General features: G+C 42.3%; 1 protein-coding gene and 1 long non-coding RNA gene across 12 annotated transcripts in view; one reads left to right on the forward strand and one right to left on the reverse strand.

The window, feature by feature from the left end:
* CACNB2 (calcium voltage-gated channel auxiliary subunit beta 2) overlaps positions 1-20,029 on the forward strand; it is a 340,356-nt gene that overhangs the window by 101,398 nt on the left and 218,929 nt on the right. For 4 of the 11 annotated variants that reach the window (XM_084782563.1, XM_084782564.1, XM_084782567.1 and 1 more), the window contains exon 1: positions 17,431-17,707. The exons of the other annotated variants lie outside the window; for them this stretch is intronic. In XM_084782563.1, the coding sequence (XP_084638689.1) occupies positions 17,660-17,707 (48 nt within the window). In that variant the 5' untranslated portion in view covers positions 17,431-17,659. Of the gene's footprint in view, positions 1-17,430; positions 17,708-20,029 lie in introns of those variants that run through there. 11 annotated transcript variants of the gene reach the window in all.
* On the reverse strand, positions 15,901-17,682 carry LOC311597936. Its single transcript, XR_014779407.1, has 2 exons — positions 17,556-17,682; positions 15,901-17,432 (listed from the first exon to the last, which is right to left on the reverse strand). It is a non-coding gene; the product is annotated as an uncharacterized lncRNA (long non-coding RNA).

A 20,029-nucleotide genomic window follows, 5' to 3' on the forward strand; every position in this document is an offset into this window, starting at 1 on the left:
CCTTTTTTTTAAATGTTATTTTATTTACGGGCAGGGGAGGGTAGCACTTGTGTGCTGAGGCTGGCATGTGGTGGTCAGAGGAAAACTTTGCAGGAGTTGGTTTTCTCCTCCCACCATGTGGGTTCTTGGGATCAAACTCAGGGGTCAGCTTGGCAGCAAGCATCCTTTCCTGCTGAATCATCCTGCTGGTCCTCAACATTTTTGGCCCAAACCCTCGATGAATTCCTTTCATCCATGATCATCATTGATCTCTGTATGTTGAGATCTGATATTTAACCTATAGTCTGAATCATATTTAGCTTTGAACAAAACAACAATTTTCATTTTCTGTATCTTATCAGGTTCCTGTCTGTGGCAGTCACTCCTTTGTTGGGGTCAGTATTGACATCTTTGTTAATGGTTTCATTAAGTTTGTGGTTTTAAAGACCTCTGTGTGCTGCCTTCGAAATTCACATCTATGCCCACAGCTCCCTTTGGAAGTTTAAAGTCATGCAATAAAATATCTACCTGGTTTTAGTACATTGATATTCTACAGACTTTACATTTAATTTAATTTTTTGAGATAGGATCTTATTAAGTAACCCTAGCTGGCTCAAACTCACTACATAGACCAGGCTAGCCTCCAGCTCATAAAGATCTGCCTGTCTCTGCCTTATGGGTACTGGAATTAAAGGCATGTGCCACCACATCTGGCCATATATACTACAAACAGTTTCCCTTCTCATGTCTGCTTCCCCATAAAGTGTCCTTTTAGGAAATGGAGCTGACACTCAGAGAGTTGTACAGCCCATGTGTCCTCTTTCAGCCCCCAGCTTGGTTACGTTCTTATCCCACAGAGTATGAATCTAGCGGTTCTATCACCTCCGCCTACAAAATGTACTCACAACCACCTATAGTGAGATCTGGTGCCCTCTTCTGGCATGCAGGTGTATATGTAGGCAGAACACTGTATACATGATAAATAAATAAATAAATCTTTACAAAAAAATAAAAATGTATTCAGAAGCAAACTGCCTTTCAAGACTTTTCTCCAACAAATATCCTAGATTAAGTTCTTCTCTCTTAACCGAGCTATTATGGTAGTTTTAAATGCCATCCTTTTTTTTTTTTTTTTTTTTTTTTTTTTTTTTTGGTCCTTTATAGCTCCTTGTGATCCCCACACAGCCTCTGCTGAGATGTCAGTCATGTGATGAGTCCTTCACAAAACCCTCCCATGGCTTTCACTCACAGACAAAGTCCTGTTGCTATAGTGATAGAGTGAACCTAAATGATCCCAAGCCTGGCCATTGGATGAGATGAAATCACAGGCCCCCACTGACCATTTCTCTATGAGAGTGGTGTGTCCTCACCTCTGGCATTTGTCTAGCATTTTCTCCTCTTATTCATTTATCATATTCCACATTTATCCTCCACAGATGCCTTATATGAAACAGAAACTTAGTTTTCTGTCTGTCATTCCCAAAATGCAGAGAAACTGCAAGTTGGCATTTAAAAATACATGTTCCTAGTTTCTTTACCTGCGTCACGCCACAGGAACCGAGACTGCTTTCTTTGTTCACTTGCGTATCTCCAGCATTTGTGTCCCAGTTAGTTTTTATTGGCAACTGGGCACCACCTGTGTCACCAGGAATGCGGGGACCTGAAGTGAAAAACTGCCTCAGTCAGCCTGGTCAGTCTGTGAGAGCTCATCTTGACTGATGATTGATGTGGGTGGCGCCATCCCTAGGCATGTGATACATACAGAGGTCACAATAGCCTATGGGCTGTGCGGTGCTCAGAAATTAAGATGTCCACACAAGATTTGTCTTCTGAGTGTGCCTGGTTTATTTACACTGACATGCTGTATAATATAGCATACTGATATACAAGTTAAACAGACAGGGCAGCAAGTGGGGAACTTGGACAGGAAACATTGCAGGGTTCTTCTTGTGGATCTTCCATAGTAAAGATGCTTCTGCAGCTTGAGGCTAGATGCACATTCTTCACACTTCACCACCTGACCCCCCCCCCACCTTTGCCCCCCCTCACCCCCCCCCCCCGCCAGTTGTCCTTCAGCTGTGGCAGGCTGGGAGGAAGGCACAAATGGAGGACCAGAAAGTCTGTTAAGTGTGTTGGTCAGCTGCATTCTGGAGTTTGGCAGTGTGGCACTAGAGACCACTCCCAAAGTCCCAATGTTTGTATCATTTTATTGGGTGGTAGCTTTGCACTATCAGGGCTCACAGCTTGGGTCTGGTTCACCTGTTTATCAACACCTCCTTGGGGGTAGTTGATTAGCATATCAAGGCTTGCCTGGGGCTTGCTTTTGATGCCCAGCTCTTATCAGAGCTGCCTGGTGACAAGCTCTTATTTTACAGGCATCCCATTATCCCAAGTCATACAAAATGGCTTTTGAGTTATGCAGAATGCTTTCACTTATGCCTGAGCTGGCCTGTATAGGAACACTAGTTTAACACGAGCCAGAGAGCAAGCCAGTAAGCAGTGTCTCTGTGTGGTTTGTATTTCAGTTCCTGCTGACTCCCTGCTATGGATTTTCAATGTTGAAGAATGTTAGAATGTATTCACATGTTTATTTAACAAGACAACAGCTATTGAAACCTCATAAACATTAACAAGGTATTTTGAAGGGTTAAAAAACAGCAGTTATTGTAGGTTTCTAGGACCCTCTGGGTCCCCCTACTTGCCTATCCTCTATATTTTCCTCATCTAGAGTCTCAATAGGATGTCCTCACCTCCATCCCCATTTCCTGGTAGGTGCAGACTTTCATGGGACTTGTCCCTTGGGCTAGTGTCCGGTAATAAGTGAGTATATACCATTTGACTCTTTCTGCTTCTGGGTTAGCTCACTCATTATGATCATTTCTAGTTCAATCCATTTGTCCACAAATTTTGGAAAATCCTTGTTTTTAATAGCTGAGTAATATTCCATCATGTATATGTACCACAGTTTCTTTATCCATTCTTCTACTGAGGGGCACTTAGGCTGTTTCCATGTTCTGGCGATTATGAATAAGGCTGCTATGAACATGGTTGAGCAAATTTTCTTGTTGTGTGCTGGAGCATCTTCTGGGTATACTCCTAGGAGTGTAATAGCTGGGTCTTGAGGAAGCCCTATTCCCATTTTTCTGAGATAGCACCAGATAGATTTCCAAAGTGGCTGTACTAGTTTGCATTCCCACCAGCAATGAAGGAGTGTTCCTCTCTCTCCACATCCTCGCCAGCATGTGTTGTCACTTGAATGTTTTATTTTAGCCATTCTGATGGGTGTAAGATGGAATCTCAGAGTTGTTTTGATTTGCATTTCTCTGATGACTAGAGATGTTGAGCATTTCTTTAAGTGTGTCTCAGCCATTTGATATTCCTCTGTTGAGAATTCTCTGTTTAATTCTGAGCCCCATTTCTCAATTGGGTTATTTGGTTTGGTGGCATTTAATTTCTTGAGTTCTTTATAAAGTTTGGATATTAGACCTTTGTCAGATGCAGGGTTGGTGAAGATCTTTTCCCAGTCTGTAGGCTGTCGCTTTGTTCTTTTGACAGTGTCTCCAGCCTTACAGAAGCTTCTCAGCCTCATGAGGTCCCATTTATTAATTGTTGACCTTAAGGCCTGGGCTGTTGGTGTTCTGTTCAGGAAGTTGTCTCCTGTGCCGATGTGTTCCAGGCTCTTCCCCACCTTTTCTTCTAACTGATTTAGTGTCTCTGGTTTTATATTGAGGTCTTTAATCCATTTGGACTTGAGTTTTGTGCATGGTGACAAGTATGGGTCCAATTGCATTTTTCTACATGTAGAAATCCAGTTAGACCAGCACCATTTGTTGAAGATGCTATCCTTTTTCCATTGAATGATGGCTAGATCTGAGCCCAGGGATTCTGCTTGATCTAAGGCACCAACCATGGACAAAACGGGCAGTCATCATCAAACCCCTACCCAGATCTAGCCAAGGGACAGAACATTCTCCACAGCTAAGTGGAGACTGGGGACTGACTTTCACAGGATCTCTGGTGCCCCATATTTGGCCATGTCCCTTTGTGGGGGAGGCCCAATGGCACTCGGAAGAAGGATAGAGGACTACCAAGAAAAGACTTGGTACCCTAGCACCATATTCAGGGGGAGGAGGTCCCCCACAGCCACAGTCATAGGGAAGGGGGATTGGGGTGAAAGTGGGAGGGAGGGAGGAATGGGAGGATGCATGGGATGGGATAGAAAATGAGATGTAATAGGAATTATTTTTAATTTTCAATAAAAATGTGTTAAAAAAAAAAAAACAGCAGTTATTTAAAAAAAAAAAAAAAGGTTATTTTCAGACTCAAGACTACTGAAAAGAGGAACCCAGTATGAAGTATAGCAATATGGGAAATAGCTCCATGAAAGTGCCGTGTGTGTGTGTGTGTATGTGTGTGTGTGTGTGTGTGTGTGTGTAAGAGTTACATAGTGAACCATAATTGACTGTAATCCAGCAAAGGAAGGCTTTAATCTTCTAAAGTATTTAAATTATTCTAAAGATACTTAGTTTTGTATTAGGATAGGAGCTGTAAGATTTCCTTTCAGAGAAATATGGACTTTAAACAAGCAGACTAGGCTTATAAGGTAAAATGTGAATGCCCATCTATGCATTTTCTCTTTCTTTAGATACCTTCCTAAGCAAGTCAGGTCCCCTGTTGTAACATGGAAGTTTAGCAGTCTTTAACCTCACTCCACTGTAAACTGAAGGCACACATGCCAGCCCTTTTATGTTTCATGTTAGCTTCTGTTTACGTGTAATCCCGTGGAAAACCAGCGTGAGAATGGGCTGCCGCGCAAAGGTAGTGTTAGACTCTCTTCACACACTTCTCTTAGCTAGCAGTGGATTTGACTAATTTCCTCTCCCTTTATCTCATCTCTTTTGAAATGATTCCTCTCGATTTGTAGAACATTTCCGTGATCAGGCAGTAGGTATAGAAGAAAATCTTTTCCCTTTAGCCAAATGGAGGTTAAAGATTTAGGATAACAAGCTACTTGGGAGCACCATTGGAGCTGTGAGTAGGAACCAAGATTGAGATGGCATACTTGGAACCAGACGACGTTTCTGGTGGGCTTTCTCTCTCTAAACGTTTTCCCTTCTGCTCAGTCTTCAGCCCTCATCTATAGGTGCAGTGCCATTGTGCGTAAGTCCCCCCTCCAACCCCAGCCCCCGTTTCCTGAGTATGTCCTACTGCAAAAACACCCAAAATATCTTCTTCCCACTCTCTGGAACTTCTCAAGGCCAGTAGGTGGGGGAGGGGGGGCAAGCAGAAAGGGGAACAAGGAGGATCCATCTACTTCAGCCATGGCAGGCTGGTATGATCTGGCTTTCCCGTAACGGTTCCTTCCTCCAGCCTCTTCCCTGTCAGTCATATGCATCATGTTGAATGACAATGTATCATTGCCATTTCGTGTGCATCGGAAGCTCATGATGCGTCACTATTCATTGAGATGAGTTGTTTCTGTCTTTCATTCCTCCCTTATTTTTTGTCTTCTTCATTGATTGACTTTGTTGTTTGGTGATTCCATATATGTAATATGATGGATTCTGATTATTCTGTACCCCACTCTCTCCACCAGTCCTTTTCCTAGGTTCATGACTTTTTGGTTTGCCATATGACCCATTTAGAATACCCAGGGCCATCTGTGTAACCGTTGGGTTGGGAGTGCACCTGAGAACCTGGTGGGGTCATTGACTCAGGCAATGACTTCCTCCTTCAAACTGGTAGTGGAACTATTTCAAGGACAGAGACTCCCTTCAACATAGAAACCCTGGAGTCCTAGAGAAGAGATACATAATGTGAAGTCTGTGCAACCTCCTTTAAATCCTACCACTGCAACTAGGGAGTAAGGCGATGTTAACGGAGTACCCCCTGATTTTCTGATTTGCCATCCAGAGATAAACAATGTTAGTCTTGTCACAGTCTCCAGCCTGAAGGAATCATGCTCACTGTCTGCGCCAGTACACAGCCCCTCTTTTTGTCCTTACTTTTCCTTTACACTTGGCTCACACCAAGCCTGCGAGCATGGTGTGCAGCTCCCTCTACCTCGATGTCCCCGAGTATGTCATCAAATGCCATTTGGTATGAGACATTCAGCGTCCTCTGAAGGTCAGTCTGAGAATCAGCCCTTTAAAGCCTGCTGTGGCATTTCCCGGCAGGACCGGCAGGAACACTGCCTGTGCCTTTACACGATGTTCCTTTTTATGGGACTTCAGGAGAATTTGGTGTCTGCTCTGGGTGCCAAGCAGAGTGGTGCTTCTGAGCATTGGTTTATTTTAAGCTTATGGCCAGTAAATTATGTAAGTGACCGAGTTTCCCTTTAGGAGTTGCCTGCTAGAAAGCTTGCAGACAGATTCATGGCTTCTCCAGAGGAAGTGTATTGGTCATCACAGGGTGCGTTTCAGTCTTTATTTCTGCATTCATTCCACCGATCCGCAATCTTTGTATAATTTAAACATTATTATTTTAAAATTTATTCGTGAGCGCTTAGCTTACTTACTGTAGGGGAGTTGGCTAGCATGTGTAAGCCCAAAACTCAGCCTTTAGTACTACCAAAGCCAAATTCTGTTCTTTCACATTTCCTTAAATTATTTCTCAAGTTTGGTGAAAGGAGGGAAGGGAGTTGGAGAGGGAGGGAGAGAAAATATGGATTATATCAATTGCACTTGTTATAGCTCCTATAGTTAAGAGATGTCTTAATGTTTATAAGAAGATACTAATTGGGTCTACATAGTAAATTCTCTCTTAAGAGGGGAGGGTACTAGTGATATAGAAGGAAATTTCCCATGATTAAAATTTTAGACTTTGTAAGAAAGGGAAAGAGAGTAGTTTGGAGAGTGAATGTTTATAGACCTTGAGGGTGATTTGGAAACTACCAGAAGGGAACCACTTAAAAGCAGATTGACTCTGTTCACTGTGGGGAGAGTGGCAGCCAGTCGATTTAGGGGTTAATAAAGAGCTGTGTGCTCCTCCAGGGTTGGCTTGTGAAATTGCTTTTCCCCTGGGGCAGAACAAGATGGAGAACACAATGGCTTGGAATTCTGAAAGCCCTACTCTGCCTGTTTTGGCACAAGTAACACTCCTTGCTTTGGTACGCCTTGGTGTGATGGGGAATCTTGACTGTGGACTTGACTGGCTTGAGAAAGCCCTGAAAGTTACTTAGTAAAGTGCTCCTTTGGGTGTGTCTGGTAGCATTTCCAGAGAGGAGAGAAGGCCTACTTAGAATTTGGAAGGTTCCACCCCCCTGCATAGAGATGTGAATGGGATAAAAGCTAAGAGAGGAGGAATTTCCCCCACCCCAATCTCCCTCTTTCCTCTCCCCCTCCCCACCCCCGTTTCCCCTCTCTTCCACTTGCTTCTCGTGCCCTCTCTCTTCTTCTTTCCCTCTCTCCTGCCATGACAGCATCTAGCCTGCCTTGGTGTTTTCCTTGACGTGATGGCCCAAAACCTCTGCAACTGTAAGCCAAAGTAAATAATTGACTCTTTTAAGTTGATTTACTCAGGTATTGATCAGTTTATTAATTTATAAATTAGAAATAAGTTAGAATTTATACTATAGACTCATCTGTGTCAAGTTTCTAGTCTACTATAGGGACTAGAGCTCAGTAGGAATCAGGACACGTCAGCTGTCACTCTTCTTTCTCTTTTCTACTTGAGCAAAGGATTTTATGTTTTGGTTTGGTTTTTTATTTTTTATTTTTTTGAGACAGGGTTTCTCTGTGTAGCCTTGGCTGTCCTGGACTCACTTTGTAGACCAGACTAGCCTCAAACTCACAGCAATCTGCCTACCTCTGCCTCCTGAGTGCTGGGATTACAGACATGCACCACCACACCTGACCTGAGCAAAGGATTTTAAAAAGCATTGAATTGGCTCCTGCAGTCTTTCCACTCCATCTTCCACAATGTTCCCTGAACATATGGAGTTGGATTAATAGACATATCCATTGGGACTGGGCTCTGCCTTTTGATAGTTGTAGTTTCCTGTAGTGGTCTCAATCTGTTGCAAAAAGTTTTCTTGTTGATGGGTGAGAACTACACTTATATGTGAATATAAAGGCACATACTTAGAGTGTAGATAGCATTTGTGCTGGTTTAATAAAGTGGTTGTAGTTGTAGGTTCTCCTCAGAGATCCGTTACTTCATTAGCCCTGGGTAGTTGGCTGTTTCCAGTACCAGGCATGATTTCCCTTTTGTTGAGTGGAATATAAGCCATTAGTGAGCCTTTGGTTGTCACCAAGGTATACATGCCACTATTGCACCCTTAGGGTTATAGTGAAATGCTGGTCATTTTGTGGTTCACAGGCATCAAAAGCTGTGTAGGCTTGTAAGAGCCAGAGGATTGCTGCGAAAGTGTGCCTCCCAGTAATGTCAGAAGCTACACCCAAAAAGTTTCACCATCACGAACAAGGACAACAACAATAGTCATGCTAAAGTGTAGTGGAGAAAGCCCACAAGGGTTCAACCACACACAAAGAACCACAAGCAACTAAGGAATGTAGAGAACCTGAAATATAGTCTTATCCAAGGATGAGCAGACTATGCTACCTAGTTTTATGTCAACTTGACACAAGGTAGAGCCACTGGAGAGAGGGGAGCCTCAGTTGAGAAAATACCTCAATAAAGTTTGACTGTAGGCAAGCCTATAGGGCATTTTCTTAGTGATTGATGAGTCCTAGCCCATGATGCATGGGGCCACCCCTGGGCAGGCAGTCCCTGCTTTTATAATAAAGCAGGCTGAGAAAGCCATGGGGAGCAAGTCAGTAACCAGTACTACTCAGTGGCCTCTCCATCACCTCCTGCTTCCAAGTTCTTGCCCTACTTGAGTTCCTGTTCTGACTTCCTGCAGTGATGAGGAACAGTGATATGGAAGGAAAAGCCAAATAAAGCCTTTTGTTCCCCAAGTTCTTTTGGTCATAATGTTTTTATCACAGCAATAGTGACCCTAACTAGGATATACATCAACTAATTGTCTAATACCAAATGTCCATTTTTGTAAGCATGTATAAAATAGCATTATGTAGACTGAATAGGTCATATTTGTCTACTTAAGAATATATATGCATATATACATGTTCCAAAAACTAATGATAAAGGAGACAGGAATTTGCAAGAGAGCAAGAAAGTCTGTAAGGGTAAGTTTGGTTTGAAGAAAAAGAAAATGGAAATGATATAATTATATCCTGATCTCAAAAAATAAAATCAGTAAAATAAGTGGAAATTGCTCATTCCACTAGAGCAGGATGACTGTGGCCAAGAATCTTTGTGACAAGGATTTTAATAAAAATACATAGTCTCTGTCTGTCTGTCTCTGTCTGTCTCTGTCTGTCTGTCTCTGTCTCTGTCTCTGTCTGTCTGTCTGTCTGTCTGTCTTTCTCTCTCTCTGCCTCTCTCTCTCTCTCTCTCTCTCTCTCTCTCTCTCTCTCTGTGTGTGTGTGTGTGTGTGTGTGTGTGTGTGTGTGTGTGTGTGTGTATGTGTGTGAAAATTTTATAGTCTGTCAAGAATGTTTTGTGGCAACTGAAGAGGAAATGTGCATTTCTCTTTCTTGGTTATTCCAATCAAAGAGGAAATTAAAATAACCACTTGGAAGTATTTTGTGCTGTGGTCATCATGGATTTGTTCATGAGATATTATATCTGAATACCATGCCTTTTTCCATCCAAAGACCAATATTTTCTTTCCTATATGCAGGTTGTATTTCTTTCCACCCATAATGAGTAAAATGAAGGGGTCAAATACATTTTTGGAATAAAGGATGTGTCATGGTGAATGTTAAGCAATGGATGGTCTTGGGCTCGGTTTTTCATCGTTACCTTTCTGATTAACATAATGAGCCTCTGCATTTGCACAGCGTTTCTCCTTCAGCTGGAAAGTGCTGATGCTACCTCAGTGCCCTGAAGTCTGTTGAGGGTAACCAGAAATCTGAGTAGAAAGGAGTTGGGTCAGAGTAGGAGAAGGAGATAAATGGAAGTTTTGGTTGCTTCTTTTCCTTGCACAGACTCTGAGTAACGAGTGATATGCAGAAATTAAAAGCTGATACATGGAGCTAGAAATCCAAATCAACTCAATACAAAGCAGAGGGAGACAGTAGGGAACCTGGGTGAATTTTAATGTTTAAGTGTTTTCCTACTTTGTGTTGCAAAGTAAGGACATGCCCTCAGGTCAGTTTTGAGAGAATCAAAGGAGAAAGGATAGAGGTGGATTTTGCAAGGTTCCTTGAGCTACGCAGAAAAAGGAGGGCATTGGATTTAAATGGCTTTCATTGCAGGATTGTACTCCTTTAGATGTGATTGTATTACAAGGTAAGAGGGGATTATCAGGATTACCCAGTTCCATCACACTCTTGAGTGTAGCATGTGTTACATAAGCTGCACCACAAAGTTGTCCTCCAGGTACCCACCTGTGGCCCAAAGGCTGCATGTAGCCAAAGGTAGCTATGCGTGTGACCCTATACAAAATCATACTCTTAGCCAAAACATTGAAGTTTTTTCTGTCCCCCCCCCCACCCCCGCGGGTGGCGGGGGGAGGGGATCAATTACTTGGTTCTCAAGCACGAGCTTTGTAAAGTACAGTAATGAGTCCATTTCAAAAAGTTGGACTGCCTAAATTGATTTAGTGCCCATACCATGTCTTCTAGTAGTTTGGGAAATACGATGTCTTCTCTCCTAACTACTTCATTATTTTGTTAACTTCTGCTGTTACCTGTGTGTAGTCTTATTACTGAGGGGAAAAAAGGTTATTGCTCTGAAATAAACAAGCATTGTACTAGATCAAAGAGAAATACAGAAGTCTTGGCAAAATAAAAATAAACTGAAAAAGAATGATAGTATTTCCTTAGAAGCTGAGTAAAGTAGAATTGTGCTTTTTGGTGGCTAAAGACTGAGTCTGGAGAGATGGCTTGGTCAGTAAAGGTGACTCTGCTTGCTGTGAAAGTATGAGAGCCTGACTTCAGATCCCTAGCACCCATATGAAAAGCCAGGGGTGGTGGTGAACACCTATAATCCTAGTTCTTGGGAGGCTGAGACAGGAGGATCTCTGGGGCCTGCTAAACATGCTCACACATAAATAAACACAATGAAGGAGGAGGAGGAGGAGAAAGAGAAGAAAGAAGAAGAGGAGGAGGGGGGAAGGAGGAGGAGGAGGAGGAGGAAGAAGAGAAGAAGAGGGGGGAAGGAGTCCTCAAGTAGGTAACACCATCATCGTCTTTGACTTAGATGGTCCCAATGTAGTTTCCTAGCTGCTGTCTGCTTTCCTCTAGCCATCTTCCAACCCTGCTGCAACCTTACCACTAGCATGTATGTTAAAAGTCCAGCTGTGCCTGTGCCTGTCTTAATGAAGCCATCCCATTCCTCTTACTACAAAGATGAAAGTCCTAGCATAGAGGTCGTATTGTGCCTACCATTTGCCTTCCAAACCTACTCTTGCCCCTCTCCCTCTCGTACTCAGTCATCTGGCTACTCAAACAGATTCATCCCTTCCTCTACAGAGACATTTGTAGTTGCCTCTTCCTCTGCTCTAACACTCCCCCGACCCCTGACACACACACTCCCCACTTCAATCTTAACGCCTTCCTGCCTTACAGCTTTAGTTTAAAGACAACTCTCTAGAAATGCTTTCCCTGCCATTAGCCATTTCAAATGTCTACCTGCTTTGTATTTTTTTTTAACATTTTATGCTTTCATCCAACTAATATTCTAGTTGGTTTAAAAAAAAAAACGTGTTTGTGTGTCTAACAGATTCAGATGGTCCCTGGACCTTGAACTCCCTATATTTAAGGATCTTGGTTATTGTATTTCCTATTTTATGACAAGTACCTGACAGACTCATGCACGTACCCAGAAAAACTCAGGTGATATTGACTCAATAGATAATATGGATAGTTGGGTTGTTGTTGTTGTTGTTGTTGTTGTTGTTGTTGTTGTTGTTGTTGCATTTATGAAACACAGAGGAGTAATTTTTGGTTCACTTAAGAACGCTAGGCTTCAAACATGTGTACCTGTAACAGTGCACTAGGATAGATCGGTGTCACACGATCTCAGGGGCTACCCTGGCTCTGAGGCTGGAGACCAGCTTTGTGAAACCTTAACCACTGAAAGAGCTGTAACGCCCAAGCAGAGCCACTCTGGATGAAACACCTTCCTTTCCGCTCTAGAAAGTATCTCAAGATCATGCAGACTTTGGGTATTTTAAAAGAAAACTTGTTCTTAACTGATGTATAAAATTATGGAAATTGGTGCTGGCAAGGTGACTCATCAGGTCAAGACATTTACCACCATGCCTGATGAGCTAAGTTCCATCCCCAGGCCCCCATGGTGGGAGGGCACAGGTGACCCTGCAAGCTCTCCTCAGACTTCTGCACATAACCTGTAGCATATGCGTGCCCATATGTGCACAGAAATAAATAAATGTAACATTCGTGTTCCCTGTATACACGTTATACCTGGAAAAAAATCTTGATGCATGTATATCTTGTATAATATTTGAATTAGGTTAAAGCTTAATCTGTCTCCTTGAATATTTCTCATTTGTTTTTGGTGAAAACATCCAAAGTAGTAAATATTTGAAATATGCTATAATAGTTATCTGTAGTCACCCTTTTGTGCATGCAATAGCATGCTAGAGTTTCTCTCTGTATGTGTTTGTGTGGTATATGGTTGCCTATACAGATGTGTATATGGATGTGCTCACCCGTGTATGCACATATATGCTCACCTGTGCATGCACATGTGGAGGCCAGAGGTCAGCATTCAGTGTATTTCTCCATCATTTCTGCTGTGTTTTTTGAGCCAGCATCTCTCACTGAGCCTAGTGCTCACAGGTTTGGCTAGACTGGCTAGGCAGCAAGCCCCTCAGATCTACCTCTCTATCTGCTTCTGCTCATCCTATCCTGTGGTTAGAGTGAGCATCACCATGGCAACACCTGATGTGAGAACTAAGACTGCAAACTCAGGTGTTGGTGCCATCTCCCAGGCTTCCTTGCCAGGACTTCTTGCTCCTCGGGATAGCTAAGACCCCAGTGTTCAGTGCCTCCCTTCTGCTTTCCCTGCAGTCTCTCCAGCTGCAGGGAGGTCATCTTTCGCAGCTGGCTTTATTTCTCCAGTGTCACTCTTTTCTGAGGAGGTACACTGTCTCAGTTGCTGCATGCTTTCTCTCTCCTCACAAGGAGTAACAAACAACCTGAACAATGAAGAAACAATCCTCACATTTCATAAGCCATACTTGGGGTCACACGTCTCAGATTTTTAAATGCCCGTCATTGACTTCACCCACAGATACCTACAGTTCTTTGTAACTGCTTCTATCATCCTTTCTTTGTTATCACTTTATACATATCTTAATTTAAATATGCCATATATTATTACAAAATACCTCATAACCATTCATTAGGTTAGTAGTGGACTCCATAAATCATCATCTGTTTGATTAGCTTCATTTGATTTGATTACTTATCATTAATTGCCAGCACATGAGCCCAGCAGCTCCAGACTCCCTACTGGTTTAGGAGGATTGTTCAATACTTCTAGACCAAATTACCTAAAGAAGCTTGTTTTTTCCTACTTGTTAATTAAAATAGCAGTTATTTCCTCATTTTAAAGGTCTAATGGTTCTCCTTTCCTGCTGGATAAAGCCTGAACTGTCTTGCAGAGTCTTGGTCACTAGTCTGGCCTGGACTACACTCCTGACCTGTGCTTTTTGCCCCCTTCACTTTTCTGCCCCATCGGTTTCCCACCTCCCCCTATTCTCCCTTGGATTCTATCAGTTAATCACTCACTCCAAAACACTCAGAGAGATTTTTTTTAATATAGGTCTCATTGCTTTAACTGGAGTAAAAGTATCAGTAGCTTAAACAATGTGAGGGCACGTTTCTCTTCATATTACCATGCCATGACAAGCCATTTCGTCAGGCAGCCCCCAGAGGGAGACTGGGGCCCTGCTACTGTGTGCCCTGAGTGTGCAACAGGCTTGCCTGTATTCCTTCAGCATCTCATCCACCTCAGGCCAGCACAAAAGAGGAAAGGACAAAAGGAAGGCGAGGCTCAGTCTCTCTAAGGATGTCTATGAGGTTGTTTCAGGGCATTTCCACTTTTTTTTCTCATTGGCCAGAAGTTAATCCCATGCCCCAAGTACAGTTGCTGGGGAAGCCGGAGTATCTATTTGTCTTAGTACAAGCTCTCTATGTTAATTCTGGTTACTATGGATGCAATGGTAAATGAACGATAAAGGTACAAGTGTGAATTTATATCTCCTTTTCTACATGTCGTTTTCTGTACTCAATGCTAAACATGTATACATAAAAAAAAAAAGGACTGAATTTCTGGGAGAACTAAGTTTAGTTTGAAGACTTTGGACCAGGTGTGGTAAAACCCTAGCACGTGGGAGGTGGAGGCAGGAAGATTAGGGGTTCAACATCATCCTAGTCTGCATAGCGCCCAATAAATCTGAGAACATCCTGTGTGGTGTGAGACCCTGTTTCAAAAAGGCCCAGGGGCTGGAGAGATGTCTCAGTAGCTAAGAGAACTTGTTGCTCCCACAGAGCATGGAACTGGGGTTCCTAGCACCTGTGTCAACGTGACTCACAATGGCCTCTACTTCCAGTTCCAGGGAGTCCCCACTCTTGCTTTTGCCTTCTGCAGACACCCATGCATATGTGGTGCATGCACACACGCATACTGGCAAAGGCACATGAGCAAGCCCAGGACAATCCAAGACAGGAAGTAAAAGCATAAATCCCAAAACATACTTTAAATATATTTATATTGTCCTAGGGTCTCATAAATGTGTAGGCTTCACACATTTTTTTTTTTTGCTTGTATATTCTACAGAAGCCCACGTGCCATGTACCTAGTCGGCATGTAAATTTTTTGTGCTGGATTTGCTTCTGCGTTTCCTGGCTTCCTTCCTCTGCTTCTTGTCCACTGGCTGCAGCACTGCCTGTCTTGGAAAAGGAGGCCACATATCCCTGACTTGACAGAGCTTTGACTATACCTTCAAGGGATGGATGGTTAGGAGTTTGCCCAGTGTTCCCATTTCCCCTCGTCTCTGTGTTGTGTTGTAAGATCCTGGGGTCTGGTTTGGGTGTGGTGGCACCTGCCTTATGTCAATACTTAAAAGAAGACAGGGATGTGGGCTCTCTGTTAAAAAGAAAGAAAAGAGAGCCACAAATGGAATGTGCTTTATTATTTCCCACCCGTAGCACGTGAGCCCAGCGGCAGGAAGACAGAAGGTGCCAGCAGATGTTTGCAGAGCCCACCTAGAGGGCTGAGCATTCTTTCCTGGGTTCCTGAGTGGTAGTGTGGGTGGAATCTCCAATGCAGTGGGGGAAATCTCTCACATATTATGTTTAAAAATATCATACTTAATAAAAAGTTAAGTGAATTCTGTATCAAATTCTGAATCCAAGAAGAGATGACACTTTCCAGCAGTGTTTTCATCTTATTCTAACTTGGACTTCATTTTTATTCTTTGTTTTTATGAAATGTGAGATAAAGAGCCTTTTTTAGAAACTTTGATCTATCCTATCTCCTACCCATCCAACTTCATGCTCTCTCTCTCTCTCTCTCTCTCTCTCTCTCTCTCTCTCTCTCTCTCTCGAAGAGGAGTTGGAGGAAGGGAGAAAAATAATTAAAATATATTGTATAAAATTTTTAATAAAAACCTTGACTTTTATGTTTATTATATTACTATACTTCTTACTAATTTTTTTAAAAAATCAAACCGAAATTCTGTATATTAGAAATATATTTTATATAGTCCAAAAATTATCAATCTTCTTCATAAGACTTAATTCAAAAGTTAATTCCAATTTAATTTAGAAATGCCTCTGACTTAATCAAAGCTCTGTGTCAGTGGTTCTCAATCATTGGGTCATGACCCACTTGAGGGGCCAAACAAATCTTCCACAGAGGTCACACACATATATCATCTTTATATTATGATTCACGACAGTCGCAAAATTACATTCATGAAGTAACAACCAAATAATTGTACGGTTTGGAGTCATCACAACATGAGGAACTGATTTAAAGGGTCACAGCGTTAGGAAGATTGAGGGCCTCTGCTCTATATAGTCACATTTTCCCGTTTGATCCTTCAAAAACATGAACAGCTAGCATGTGATAAACCATAGGATTTGGAGGACTGTGTTAAGTCCAGGCTATTAATTATACTAGTGCTATATTACCAGTCATATAAGAAGTCTGAATTAAAGTAATGGCATCTTCCAGTTCTCAGTCATCTCTAAGAAAGAACAAAAGCAATACAGGATTGCTACCCAGGTGCAAGGAAAACCTGGGCAAAAGGCAGATAATCAGTGCGCTCTCATTTTCCATGGGCCTAAAGAGCACAACCATGGTTGTGGATCTTAGACTATGGTGTGAAATTACTTAAGTTACTTAAGGTACTTAAGGTACCTGATATGGAGAGACTTGGGTGTGGGGGCAAATTTGGATCAATACGTGTGGTGTACTAAAAGGTTATATGAATCATTGCTTTATTAGAATGGTTGATATCATCCAAATTAATAGCCAAGTCCCCGGTGCCTTAATGATTCATCTTTCATGCTGTGATATGTACAGGGCCTTAGACAAAGAATGTAAACATCTTCTCTCTGTCAGAAAGCTATGTCCTTGGGGAATGGTATAAGTGATCGTTTACATGGAGTATTGACTTTGTAAGCTCTCAGACTTAGGGAACATTTGGCTTATTGTGTCTAAATCATAGATGATATATTATTTATCCAATTAATTAGGTCTGACTCTGATCACATTTGCCTGCCAGAGCTGTGTTTATTTAACATGCTTCAATGTAGAAAATGAGTCTTTGGCAACACATAGGGAAAAAAAACAAAACCAAAACAAAAAACCTGTACAGCTGCAGTGGTTGAGTGAGTCAGGTCCCGAGGCTACTTCAGCAATCTTCCTTACAATTCCTTTGAAATACAAACTGCAGGACAAAGCGTCTCACAGTGTAGAGGGTAGCTCTTTAGTCCTAAGAATCCACAGTGAATTAAAGTCTAGACTCACTCATTTGTCAGCGGAAGGGGAGGAGGGAGAAAGAGCAAATCAGATGTGCCCAAAATGATACAGAGGTACCAGTGAGAGGAGGATGCTGTCGCCAGTCGGTGCGTAGTGAAGAGGGCGATGTAACAGCCAAGCAGCAGCGCAGGAGCAGCGTTCTTCTCAGAAGCAGTCACACAAACAGCAGCCAGGGTAGGCCTCCTCCCTTCTGAAGCAGCATACTGCAGCCTGGTGAAATGCAAGGCTCAGAGGTCTGAACATCTCTGGAGTTGAGCATGGCTACTGTAAAAGCCTTGCTCAAAACCCCTGATGATTTGAACAGGCAAAACTCCACGTTAACAATAGTTCCTCCGGGAAGAGAAATGCTACCTTTAGTAGGTTTCTGCCAGTAGGCAGCCCCCTTAAAGAAGATCTCAGATTACCTGTAAGAAAAAAATTTAAGGCAGTCAGAAAGAACAAAGTTTTGGCATGCCTGCAGAAACAGCAGTGTCTGTAAAAACTACCTAGAGACAGAAGCTAAGTGTTGATTTGCCCATGACACTTACCTGGGAGTGGAAGGTGGGAAGAAATGGACAGTGGCCGTGACGAAAAGACGAGGCACAGTGCAGCTTGGTGAAGCCACGCTCTGACTGCGTTCTGCCCCCTCTTCATGCAGTGCTGCGGGCTGGTACATCGCCGGCGAGTACGGGTGTCCTATGTAAGTTTCTATTGCTGTACAGTTGTGGCTAGGAGCTGAAAATGTAACTTGTGTCTGTCTGGTCTATGTTGCTTCTTTCGGATGCTTTAATCTCCGTGCTGAACCAAACAGAAAAATCAATCATTTGTGCCATGGGTTGTCAAGGCACCTGAGTGCTAGGAGAATCTGAGGTCTTTCCGGAGATGTTTCTCTGTGTTTCTCTTTTGTGCCAGGTTAATTTCCTAAGGTTGGAAATAACTTGTAGAGGGACCTGTGGTTTGGTGTGTATATCTGGGGGTGGGGGGGTGCAGTATCTATTGTCTCGGATCTGTATCAGTTCAAACCAGTTGATACACTCTTTTTGCTTGGAGTTTTCATATTTGAATCATAGCACGGGAAAGGAAATTATTTTCTAGAGATGAAATACTATGGAGTTTGTCAAATGACAGACAGCCACGGCGGCTAACGTTAAATCCTATTTAGAAGAGCTTTGGAAAAATAGTAGATGATAATCGTTTGATGGATGACACAGCTGTTGCAATAAGGCCAGCGTTTCCAACGGCTTTATCATCCCCTGACTGTTTCTCTGGAACAGCCCTTATTTCGTAGACCTGCTGTGGTTTTTTTTGCAAAATGGCTGTCTGAGTATTAAATTCAAAAAGGCAGACGCTCACAGATACTGAAGTATCACTGTTTGCAAGGGTTGGATGTTAATTGACATACACTGCACCGCTACGCGATCGGACAGGCTCCCAGGAAGCGTTGGCTTTATTTTCATACTCGGTCTGTGTGCAGCCTCTTTATTTTCATAGAACGGCGTGAAAGGGAGCAGGCAATTTATGCAGGCTGGCCAGACTGCAGTGCTGAATGGCTTAACACTGACTGGAGATTCCGGGATCCTAAACAAATAGAAAATTGACAGTGAACACTAATCAATTCTTAAGGGTGTCACTAAGGAAATCTGTGACCTTGGGAGTTTGGCCAGCAGAGGAGATTCATCTGAGACCTCAGGACAAACAAGGTCAAAATCTGCTATGTTCTAAAGCATAAAGTTGAAGATCAAGGGTAGGAGGGGAAGACGAGATCATTGCATTCTTATAAGATTTAGAAAGATCTCTCTTTATTGAATAAATGGCTAAGACGTTTAAAGGCTCCCCTGACTGAAAGGGTTTTAGAACTGTTATTTACTCAGTGCCATTTGTGTTTTGAATGCAACAGCTGACACATTGGAAGTAAATGTAGTTGTGAGGTAGCCAGCCAAGGGTTTTTTTCAAAAGACGACATCTGCAGAGATGGATGGATTTTTCCAATAGAAAAATAAATTGATTTTTTTGTAAGATTTGGAAATAAGTGCCATAAACTTTCTAGCATGTGAAGCTGTCTAAACATGAAAATCTTAAAATAATGTTGTGTTAAAAAAAAAAACCTCTATTCTCATGAGCTAACGAGAACTCTGACTTCTGTGGCTTTGTGTCTTTCTGTTTATTTATTCTTTATTTGTGAATTAGAAGAAACCTATTGCTGTATTTGCCTAACGTGTAGGGAGTTCTGAATTATAGTCTCAAGGCTGTAATTTATATTTTGCTTGTTTTACCCCTTTTCTGTGTCACACATCTAAATACATAGAAATAACAAACACTACAATCTGGTGTTGTTTTGGGGGGAATTGGAATGGTAGGAGAGTCATGACTAAAAAGTGTGGCATTTCTTTATTATTATTAAACTTTTCACCCATATTTTGAGCAAGAAGCCATAACAGAATACAGCATATGTATGTATGTATGTATTGTAAATTTATGTACCTCGGTCTGATGTGTGAAATCTTTTTAAAATTCTTTGCCTTAGTGCTCTGACCTGTTACCCACATGTAGTTACTTCTGCTATTTAGCTGACCACTGTTTAACCTCTGGATTTCAGTCCACTGTATAGAAGGCCAGCTCAGAGCCAGAGGCAGGTCACCTCTGAAGCACATGCTATGTCCTCAGCAGCAAAGAGCCAGCGATGCACACATCTGTGAGTGAGACCTCGTTTGCTCGAAAAGTTGATGGAGCTGGGGCTGCTCATTGAACAGTTGGGTGGAGAGCACCTCAAAAGACGGCCCAAATCCCAGGACTGGTGGTGGGCTCCCCTATTGTCACTTCTCGAATATGTTTTCAGTTTTGTGAAATGACAACTTAGATCATACCAGTACTAAATTAAAACATTTGTATATACATACAAATCAGATATCTATTATATATAATAGATATGTACATGCTATGTAAAGCACTATAAATTAATAACATGTAAGATGCTCAGTCACCCACTCCATGACTGCATTTCAGTCAGTGATGGAGTGCACAT

This window comes from Acomys minous, assembly GCF_964271855.1.
Source record: "Acomys minous genome assembly, chromosome: 5".
Classification (NCBI taxonomy): domain Eukaryota; kingdom Metazoa; phylum Chordata; class Mammalia; order Rodentia; family Muridae; genus Acomys; species Acomys minous.